This window comes from Cicer arietinum, chromosome 7, assembly GCF_000331145.2.
Source record: "Cicer arietinum cultivar CDC Frontier isolate Library 1 chromosome 7, Cicar.CDCFrontier_v2.0, whole genome shotgun sequence".
Classification (NCBI taxonomy): domain Eukaryota; kingdom Viridiplantae; phylum Streptophyta; class Magnoliopsida; order Fabales; family Fabaceae; genus Cicer; species Cicer arietinum.
Window position 1 is genome coordinate 52171586 of NC_021166.2, and position 10731 is coordinate 52182316.

The following is a 10731-nucleotide window of genomic DNA, read 5'->3' on the forward strand; positions in this document are numbered from 1 at the left end:
GAAAACATGTTAAATGCATATGTAAATATGAATTGTTCTCATGTATTTTGAACTATTGATGTGTATCATATACCTTTACATTTAATCATTTATTATTTGGATTTGGAAGCTTATTCAAGATGGTTTGATCTTCTTTTTGATCTTGCTGCATTGTCCATAGTTGGTGGTCTTGTCGTCATCAAAAACATGTAGTTTACAAACTTCATTACATTCTCATGACTTGAAGATTATTATGAGTCTAAATGGAATCTCAAGCATGGTAAACTTGTTTGGAGGATTTTGAAGCAGAATATCCACGCTTCATGTTCCTTCCGATTCCGAATTGCTCTTAACGTCAAAGGTACTCCACTCATTCAATCGTTTATCTTGTTTATTAATTAAATAAATTATTAAGATTCTGTTTCTCAAACATTTTCATTCGTTCAGGGCTCGAATATGAGTACAAAGCTGTCAATCTGTTGAAAGGAGAACAATCTCATCCTGGTTTCTTATCCGTAAACCTAATTTTAGTATTATTATTTTATATATTATCAGTTATACTTAATTTAATTAATTTCCTTTTTCACATATTCAGAGTTTCTCCAGCTCAACCCTATTGGTTTTGTTCCCGTTCTCGTCGATGGTCCTGCTGTAATTTTTGACTCTTTCACTATTATTAAGGTCACTCTCAATCCTTTCTTTTACTTTTCCAATTATTGAAATTGTTTGATCATATCTGATCATTTTTTTGTGATGTCTAAATGAAATGAACGCAATATTTGGAGGATAAGTATCCTCAACATCCTTTGCTACCCACTGATATTCACAAAAGAGCTATCAATTTTCAGGTGGTTACTATTGCATTATTTTCTCCAAAGTTTGAATAACCAGGCCACGTAGATTGTGCAATAAAGTGCTTTTTTTACTGTTAAAGTGATGTCAATTAGGTGTTAGTAAATTTTCTTGTTTTTAGTGATATGGTAATTGGATTTTCTGAGTTTAAGAACAAGGCTTAATAAAAATTGCAGTAAGTAAATGAACACGTTAAGATTTATCCTGGTTCCCCTTATAACCAAGGGTACGTCCAGTCCTCTTGCACACCACAAGAGATTAATCCAATACTTGTCAGAAAATGTACAACTCCCACCCTGGGATTCTTGCTACAAAACTTCTAACAATACTTCTAAGATAGCACACCACTATCTTACTTGTACAAATGATACAATAAGGTTTGAATAAATCTAAGATGTGGTATATTGATAAACAACTCAATAGTAATTCAAGTACTTGAGAACTTTTAGAATGATATGAAAATCTAATGCAAGTACTTTAATTAGAAAAGGCTTCACAGGTGAGATTAAACTAACTTGCTCACCAGTTGGTTTTGAGAGGGGTTAATAAAATTAATAGCGAAAGAAATAGTTCCATAGTTAATGTCAATTTTGTCATGCATTTATTCAAAGTTAAAAAAATTTCTTTACTATTAGAGCCTATTGCCATAATGGATCATTAAGGGAACAAGGTTTACTTTCTCAATTTTAACTTTATAGATCCTTTTGGTCCAAACGTCAAGAACCATAAGTTTCATTTATATAACATGGAAATGGGCTGGTCTCATTAATTAAAATTTTCTCCCGGTACCGTCTATCATACTACCCCTTATCCTTATTTGTGTTTCTACAATATTTGATTTTGTTTTATTCTTAATTAATTGAACACATACAGTATTTGGCTATTATAATGAGATGAGACCGATTGAGTTAAAGTTTCTACTATTTGGGCACTACATTTCTTGATAAACATTTGGACTTATGTATGAAATGAACTGGAAATAAGAAGAGAAACCAAAAATAGAAAGTGCATATGATGAGAACGAACATAGTTGGTGGTCTTGTCGTCATCAAAAACATGTAGTTTACAAGCTTCATTACATTCTCATGACTTGAAGATTATTATGAGTCTAAATGGAATCTCAAGCATGGTAAACTTGTTTGGAGGATTTTGAAGCAGAATATCCACGCTTCATGTTCCTTCCGATTCCGAATTGCTCTTAACGTCAAAGGTACTCCACTCATTCAATCGTTTCTCTTGTTTATTAATTAAATAAATTATTAAGATTCTGTTTCTCAAACATTTTCATTCGTTCAGGGCTCGAATATGAGTACAAAGCTGTCAATCTGTTGAAAGGAGAACAATCTCATCCTGGTTTCTTATCCGTAAACCTAATTTTAGTATTATTATTTTATATATTATCAGTTATACTTAATTTAATTAATTTCCTTTTTCACATATTCAGAGTTTCTCCAGCTCAACCCTATTGGTTTTGTTCCCGTTCTCGTCGATGGTCCTGCTGTAATTTTTTACTCTTTTGCTATTATTAAGGTCACTCTCAATCCTTTCTTTTACTTTTCCAATTATTGAAATTGTTTGATCATATCTGATCATTTTTTTGTGATGTCTAAATGAAATGAACGCAGTATTTGGAGGATAAGTATCCTCAACATCCTTTGCTACCCACTGATATTCACAAAAGAGCTATCAATTTTCAGGTGGTTACTATTGCATTATTTTCTCCAAAGTTTGAATAACCAGGCCACGTAGATTGTGCAATAAAGTGCTTTTTTTACTGTTAAAGTGATGTCAATTAGGTGTTAGTAAATTTTCTTGTTTTTAGTGATATGGTAATTGGATTTTCTGAGTTTAAGAACAAGGCTTAATAAAAATTGCAGTAAGTAAATAAATGATTGATATTATGCATACTATGAGTGATATAATACCAACTATTAATCTCTTCATTTTATCAATTTTGATTTTAAAAGAGGAGAATTCGTATCTTTTTAATGTAGTAGTATATGTTAATAGTGTATTATCAAGTAAATATAACTAAGTGATTGTATTTTCTTCATTGATCGTATTTGTTAAAAAAGACTCATATAAATAAAAAATTATAATTAAGATATTATAATTAAATAGTTAATAAATATCGGTGAAGAACGAATTATTTAAAAAAAAATTAAATTTCAATTCTATTTAAAATAATTCTCCATTAAATTTTACTTACTTCAAACTCAATTTTCTTGAAAATGATAGAGTTAAAATAAAAGTAGAGATATAGATAATAGAGAACATTTATTTAATAAATATATTGTTTAAATGATTACAAATTAGTAAAAAAAAACTAAAAAACTAAAAAATATTGTTCCTATCGTAATCTCCCATGGCCAATTTTGTCTGTTCATATCCTTTACTACAAAAAGAAGTTAGCGTTCCCATTTGGCCATTCAATTTCATAAGTTTTGCAAGGCAGGGTTGCCAGTTGACACAGCAGTTGCACTGCAATTCTGATTCTTTTATCAAACCAAAAAGTTAGTTACTAGAAGAAGAGAAAAGAGAGACATAATTTGATGCACTAAAAGCCAAAAACCATTGCTTATTTTTATTTATTTATTTTTTGCAACTTTTCAATTTCTCTCTTCTTCTCTTGCTTGTTTGCTAGTGCCACTATTAGATTATCATTACTGCAATAAAAAAAATCATTTTCTTTGTGAGCTCCATAATTTCTTAATTGGATTTTATATTTCTATTTTGTTTTCTATTCATTTCCATATTACTAGCTAGTGATGCTACCTTTTATTCAACATTTTCTGTATTGGTAATTTGGTAAACATCATTTTTTTTATATACTACAATTACTTAGTTATTTGTAATTTATAATTTTGCCGGGAGTATTAATTAAATAGAAAAAATAGAAACCATTAAAAAAAATCAAATTCGTAACGCAAATCCTCAAATAAACTCATATTTTCATACTTTATTTGATATTGTTAGGAATAAAGGACTAAATCGGGAAAAAAAAAGATAAAAAACTAAAACGTTACCTGAAATTAAGTTAAGGGACTACATATGTAATTTAACCTAATTAAATAGAAAAAATAGAAACCATTAAAAAAAATCAAATATAGTTTATTTGAAGACATTTTATTGAATATTACATTTTATTAAATTACATTTTATTAAATTATAATTTATGCATGGATAATAGTAATTGAATATTACATTTTATTAAATTACATGTACACCAAACTTTTTCCCTGTGATAATTGCACTATCTGTTTCTATTTATGCAAAAAGAATTTGTAAAGACACACCGCACTCCACTCGTTTTCGGCTGTCTCTGCAAATTAGAGTTTGTTACAATAGTGCTACCACTCACTATTCAATATAGAGTACTACTAATTAACGCCGTGCTGGAATCAAATCATATCAAAACAGCTTTTTGCGTTCCGCCTTTGTTTTCTTCTCCTCTGCTCTCACCTCTCTCTAACGGTTATTAATTTCTCCATTCCATTTTTCATATCTTTATCAAGAACTGTTCTTTTCTTCCTTTTACTTTCTATTTACTTATTTTTCACAATGCATTCCATTTTAATCATTTTGTACATTTCCTCATTCACAAAAATTGATTGATTTATTATTTGTTACCAAATCACGATTTCAAACTTATGTTTGTTTTTCAGAAAATGGAGAAGGTTAAAGTTAAGAGTGAGAGTGAGTTGTGTCTGAACAAAGACATTATCTTTGATATTCTTTAAAAAAATTGAAGTGAAGCAGTTGTTTCGTATGAAGCGCGTTTCAAAAGATTGGAAGCAGATTATTTCAAGTCGTTCATTCATGAAAGCTCAATTAAAAAACGCAAATCTCGTGTTAAACGGCTTCATTGTTCAAGACAGGTATATGTTGTGCAAACACGATATCAAAACGGTTAGTTACATTCCAGTGGAAACAAGAAACGGTGGTAAAGTAGTGCACCAAACCGTTTTCACTTTTCTTCCTGAACAAGTTGTTGTTTTGGCGTCGTGCAAAGGGATTATATGTTGCCGTAGCTGTTTGCCTTCTCCAAATCCAACCAGATTTTATCTCTGCAATCCTTGTAATAGAGATTGGATTCAATTGGATTGGCCTCCTCAATGTGACATAACAGATAGCATAGCATTTGCTTTTGATTTTGAATGTGAATTTGAGCCATCCAAATTCAAATTAAAATTGGTTAGAGTGAAACGCCATGAGGAGGATGAATCTTCTCTTTCACATTTGATTTGTACTCACCAGCGACAAAAGATTGGAGGAAATCAACTGAGATATGCTACTGCAACAGCGATTTGATTAAAAACAAAGGCATATACATTGGAGGTATTTTATATTGGCTTACAGAAGGTGATCAAATACTCACTTTTGATGTGGAGAATGAGCTTTCTTTGTTGATTTCTGTACCAGTTCCATCTGTTGAGTTTAGATCGGTTCCTGAAGCTTGCATAAGAGAAAATGAAGGAAAACTTAACTATGTTCAGGTATCAGAAGAAGGACTTCATGTATGAGTCTAAATGGAATCTCAAACATGGTAAACGTTTGGAGGATTTTGAAGCAGAATATCCACGCTTCTTTTTGAATTTGAAGAATCGAATTTCTGAGCGGAGGAGTGTGGATTCAAGTCCTTGGATGAATCCTCTTGGTTTCAAAGATGGTATTTTACTAATCAAGGTTTGCATACAATTGTACATCTATGACATCAACATTGACAACATTACTGAAGCTTGTTCATTTCTACAACTCAACCCACAATCCATGTCTCATCCTACAGTGTTTCCACATTCCTTAAGCTTGTTTCCCTTGAATGATGATATTGCTGATGCTAATTAGTTTTTAATTAACTCCCTTTTTATTCCTATCTAGTTAGTTTTTATAATCAGATTAATATAGAGCTTAGTGAATGTTTTCGAATATAGTATATATAGTGAAAAATGAGTGAATTACTAGACTCGTGATTTTGATAGTGTATTTAGCATACCTTGTGAATAAAAATATAACTTGGATGAGTAATCACCGGTTTTTAATTCTATTAGGCCTTTGACAGTCTATTGTACTAACGTTTGAAGTTTCAAACATTCACGCCTTTAGCCCAACAAGCTTACAAGCAAATGATTAAAGTTCATTTCAACTTGTGAGACTTCAATTTAAAATTTATTGGTTAAAGATCATTGTAGACAGTTGTGGTAGTAATTTAAAGAACGCCAAAAGAATTTTAAGAAGCATGTTTTAAGTTTAATTTTTTTTAAAAAATAACATAATTAATTTCCTAATTTACAAGTAAAAAAGAGCGCTAGTTAAACTTAGAAAATAAGATACTTCTTCTTCTATGACAGAAATTCTTCCTGTAGTCCTTGAAATTAATGTCAATATATTATAAAACAAACAATTATATTAATCACATATTAAGTAATTTTACTATGTATAGTTTTAAAAATTAAAATTAAAATATAGGTTTGAAGTGTCACTATTCTCCCACTCTAGCATATTTTATTTCCATCCATATAGTATTATACTTACATTAGCCCTTGTTTAATTTCACGCTCAATATTTAAAACGTTTTATATCACGAGACATTGAAACAAAGACCAAAGAGTTTGAGCTTTGTGAGTTGTGATAAGTGTATTGCATTGCTAAAATTAATTGGCATTTGGCTCGATTGATTGATTTGATTCTATTTATTTATTATCTATAATCTATAAATAGTAAGTAAATAATATGAATGGTGTAAGACCCATAATTTTAAAGTACCATTTATGTATTTTTGGTGTATTTTGGATTTTGGCTCGGAGGCTTTTAAGCCAAAGTTAATAATATTTTGGAGTTTTATAATCAAAAAGGTATTTTGATGCCAATTAAAATTTCTCGTCGATAAATAAATTGAATTTAACTGCGATGAATCCTTTACGGAGAATTTAATGCGTTTCGGGTGAAACGGTAATTTAACAAATATCTAGATTTTGAGATATTTGTTAAGTTATATTTAATATAATTATATGTGTTTGTTTGGGGGGAAAAAGAAAAGAAAACTAGAAGGAAGGAAAAGGAAAAGAAAAGAGTATATAAAGGAAATAAGGAAAAGGGAAGAAAGGAAAAACAAAGGAAAGAAAAAGAAAGGAAGGAAAATTGGAATTTCCATCTCCTTCCTCTGACCGCGGCCAAAATTTCCTCCTTTCTCCCATTTTCATTTTTGTCGCTTTCTTTTCTTCAAAACTAGTAACCCAAGGTTGGGGGAGAGTTAGATCGAGGTTTTCGCAACTCCACTCTTCCTCTTTGATTCGAAAACGAAGAAAAACGGTTTTTGAGATCCAAACACAAACCCCTCCGTTTCTTCAAGATCCAAGCTTCATTTCGCGAAGAGATAGAAGGGAAAGTTGCTCACCACCACGCTACGGTGCTAGTGAACTAATTTGGAAGCGGCGTTGCGAGCGGAGATTTTACCGGAATTACTCGCGGTACCGGAAACGCACGTTAAAGCTAACGTTGAGGTAAGGGCTCCTTCCAAACTTCTAGTTTGCATTAGGGACTTATCTGTGGTTGTGTGGGAAGGAATTTGTTAGGGTTAAATGTATCGATTTGGGGAAAAACGAAACTAGTGCGTTATGGGTAAAACCTTAGAGTTAGGTTTTGTTTATAATGATGAATGTTTCGTGGTAAATGAATTTGAAGTCATTGTATATGATTATGAACAAATGAAATTGGTTGTATCTGGGTGTTATGTTGCTTTGATTTGTGTTCGTTGTTTTTGACATGCTCTTAATTGATATTGATGAGATTTGATGTGTGTATGGTTGGATTTGTGAATAAATGAATTGATATGTTTTGATGTGAGAATTTGTTGAGTTTGTGTTGTGTGAAACTTGAAAACCATTAAGTTAAATGAGCATTAAGAATGGGGAATCTCTTAATGTCTCGTTTACTTAATGTGCGTTTGTTTGTGAAAAATCGTTTAAGTTAACTGGGCGTTAAGAATGGGGAATCTCTTAATGTCTCGGTTACTTAATATTTTGTTTTAAAGAAAAATCGTTTAAGTTAACTGGGCGTTAAGAAGGGGGAATCTCTTAATGTCTCGGTTACTTAATATTTTGTTTTGAAAACCGTTTAAGTTAACTGGACGTTAAGGAGGGGGAACCTCTTAATGTCTCGGTTACTTAATATTTTGTTTTAAAGAAAAATCGTTTAAGTTAACTGGGCGTTAAGAATGGGGAATCTCTTAATGTCTCGGTTACTTAATATTTTGTTTTGAAAACCGTTTAAGTTAACTGGACGTTAAGGAGGGGGAACCTCTTAATGTCTCGGTTACTTAATATTTTGTTTTGAAAACCGTTTAAGTTAACTGGACGTTAAGGAGGGGGAATCTCTTAATGTCTCGGTTACTTAATATTTTGTTTTAAAGAAAAATCGTTTAAGTTAACTGGGCGTTAAGAATGGGGAATCTCTTAATGTCTCGGTTACTTAATATTTTGTTTTGAAAACCGTTTAAGTTAACTGGACGTTAAGGAGGGGGAACCTCTTAATGTCTCGGTTACTTAATATTTTGTTTTGAAAACCGTTTAAGTAAACTGGGCGTTAAGAATGGGGAATCTCTTAATGTCTCGGTTACTTAATATTTTGTTTTAAAGAAAAATCGTTTAAGTTAACTGGGCGTTAAGAACGGGGAATCTCTTAATGTCTCGGTTACTTAATATTTTGTTTTAAAGAAAAATCGTTTAAGTTAACTGGGCGTTAAGAATGGGGAATCTCTTAATGTCTCGGTTACTTAATATTTTGTTTTAAAGAAAAATCGTTTAAGTTAACTGGGCGTTAAGAATGGGGAATCTCTTAATGTCTCGGTTACTTAATATTTTGTTTTAAAGAAAAATCGTTTAAGTTAACTGGGCGTTAAGAATGGGGAATCTCTTAATGTCTCGGTTACTTAATATTTTGTTTTGAAAACCGTTTAAGTAAACTGGGCGTTAAGAATGGGGAATCTCTTAATGTCTCGGTTACTTAATATTTTGTTTTGAAAACCGTTTAAGTAAACTGGGCGTTAAGAATGGGGAATCTCTTAATGTCTCGGTTACTTAATATTTTGTTTTGAAAACCGTTTAAGTTAACTGGACGTTAAGGAGGGGGAATCTCTTAATGTCTCGGTTACTTAATATTTTGTTTTGGATTGCTAAATTGATTTATCAATGCTTTGGTCAGTTGTGTATAAATTGATGGTTTGAGAACTTCATTTTGAGTTCATTGTTAATTGACGAGCATTATATGAACTTTTAGCATATGGAAAATCCTTTTAAGGTGCATGCTTAGTTGAAAGGTTATTTTGTGCATTTAAAACTTAAATGTTATGTGTTATCTGTTAATTTCGGTTGGTGACCCTTTACAATTATTGTGGAAATCTGGGCTTTGCCCTCAGATGAGAGTCAGGACGGTCCTACCGGTTCGTACCCTACGGACGGGAATGAAGATGGGAACGCGTGATTGCAGTTACATTAGGAGGATCTCACGGGGCGCGTGGAGATACTCAGGGTGTATAGCTTTTTGGTAGGATGATCAGATTAGGATGATGTATAGGAACTAGGTGTCCTTCTTTTTGGATTGGAGTATTTTTAGTTTGGAAAACTGTACTTATACTAATATTGTCAGTTTGACTTTTTACTTGAATGGGTTCCATGTACCATTTGTTGTTGTGTAAATGTTTTGGATTTATAATTGGAGAAACTCTTTCGCTGTTTGTAAATTATAATGACTCAATTATTTATCCAAAGGCATTTTCTGATTTAAATCTTTGTTCGTTTTTAATTACTTTTGAAAAAAAAAATATACCCTCGCTTTGAAAAACGGAGTGTTACAAATGGCCATTAATAGTGTGTTTGCTTGGTCAATGGTCACATTCCCCTCTCCTTGCAACTTTACAAAGTGGTCAATTTTGACCTTCACTTGGACATGCTTGTGCTAATTTTCTAAGGTTTTCAATAATCATAACCAGTTTTGTATTAAATCGATTCACAAAATACTTGGTAAGCCACCCTGCAGGATCCAACTGAAAGAAAAGAAAAGCAATGAGGATTATTAATGTAAATTAAGAAAATTTAGTCGTATATGAATATTGAATATTAAAATTTAATTACCTGAACAACATAAGTAACAACACATGAATTATCTTGAAGATTCTCCACTACCCATCCCGATTGTAGCAATAGTCCTCTTATTGCATTATTTTGCTTCGGATGTAATCCAACAGCTATTTCCTTTGGCAATGAAGCAACTGCTACTACCTACAAATTCATTCATTCAGTTAACTTTAAAGCCATGATTCTAAAACACGCTTTATGGTATCAGTTAATTTTGAGTAGTAATTATTACCACAGTGCCATCTTCCATGGTTTGATGACGCTCATAGACAATGAATTCTCTATTTCTGAACAGTGGCTTGGAGTTATCTCCAAACCTAAGACGAATTATGCTGAGGTTGTCTTCAATTTCTTTTATGTACCTTGCTTCTACCAAATCAGAGTCCCATTGTTGGGTTAACACAATCATTAATTGAAAACTGTTGTTTTTGAAATTCGAAAACCTTTGAAAACAATTTTGCCACCGAAAAATATTACTGGGTTGAGTCGCGGACTAGGTCGCTCTCTTTAAGACGTTTCGAGGCACTGCCCAAAATTGTGCAAGGCAGACTATCAACCACGAAGTCCCCAGGATAAAACAGCCCAGATTCTCTGTATCGGAGTTCTACTGCACAGTAGAAAACCGTTCTAGAATTACACCCTCTGTATGGCAGTCGAATGACTGACACTCTAATATAGCACGAAGGCTACTCAAGAAAATAAGAAGAAGAAGAAGAAAATTAGGGGGAGAAGTGAGAAAAGCCTCAGATACGGAGAGCTTTTGGTGTGC

General features: G+C 32.1%; 2 protein-coding genes and 3 long non-coding RNA genes across 5 annotated transcripts in view; 4 read left to right on the plus strand and 1 right to left on the minus strand.

The window, feature by feature from the left end:
- The window catches only part of LOC101501580 (glutathione S-transferase zeta class-like), a 13305-nt gene extending 10723 nt beyond the window's left edge, over window positions 1-2582 (plus strand). Inside the window, exon 5 of the mRNA XM_073363882.1 lies at window positions 2457-2582. Coding sequence (XP_073219983.1) covers window positions 2457-2567 — 111 coding nt within the window. The 3' untranslated portion in view covers window positions 2568-2582. The remainder of the gene's footprint in view (window positions 1-2456) is intronic.
- On the plus strand, window positions 245-677 carry LOC101503171 (uncharacterized). The gene is made up of 3 exons (XR_012163847.1): window positions 245-340; window positions 427-483; window positions 575-677. It is a non-coding gene; the product is annotated as an uncharacterized lncRNA (long non-coding RNA).
- LOC101503490 (uncharacterized) lies at window positions 1940-2359 on the plus strand. The gene is made up of 3 exons (XR_012161366.1): window positions 1940-2041; window positions 2128-2184; window positions 2276-2359. It is a non-coding gene; the product is annotated as an uncharacterized lncRNA (long non-coding RNA).
- A 1549-nt stretch (window positions 2583-4131) lies between the features above and the next one.
- LOC113784456 (uncharacterized) lies at window positions 4132-5838 on the plus strand. Its single transcript, XR_003470514.2, has 2 exons — window positions 4132-4305; window positions 4497-5838. It is a non-coding gene; the product is annotated as an uncharacterized lncRNA (long non-coding RNA).
- Window positions 5839-9687: 3849 nt separating this feature from the next.
- Window positions 9688-10212, minus strand: LOC101503827 (uncharacterized). The gene is made up of 3 exons (XM_027330672.2): window positions 10195-10212; window positions 9960-10106; window positions 9688-9871 (listed from the first exon to the last, which is right to left on the minus strand). Exons 1-3 carry the CDS (start codon window positions 10210-10212, stop codon window positions 9752-9754), a joined length of 285 nt encoding a protein of 94 aa, XP_027186473.2. The 3' UTR covers window positions 9688-9751.
- Between the last annotated feature and the right edge of the window lie 519 nt (window positions 10213-10731).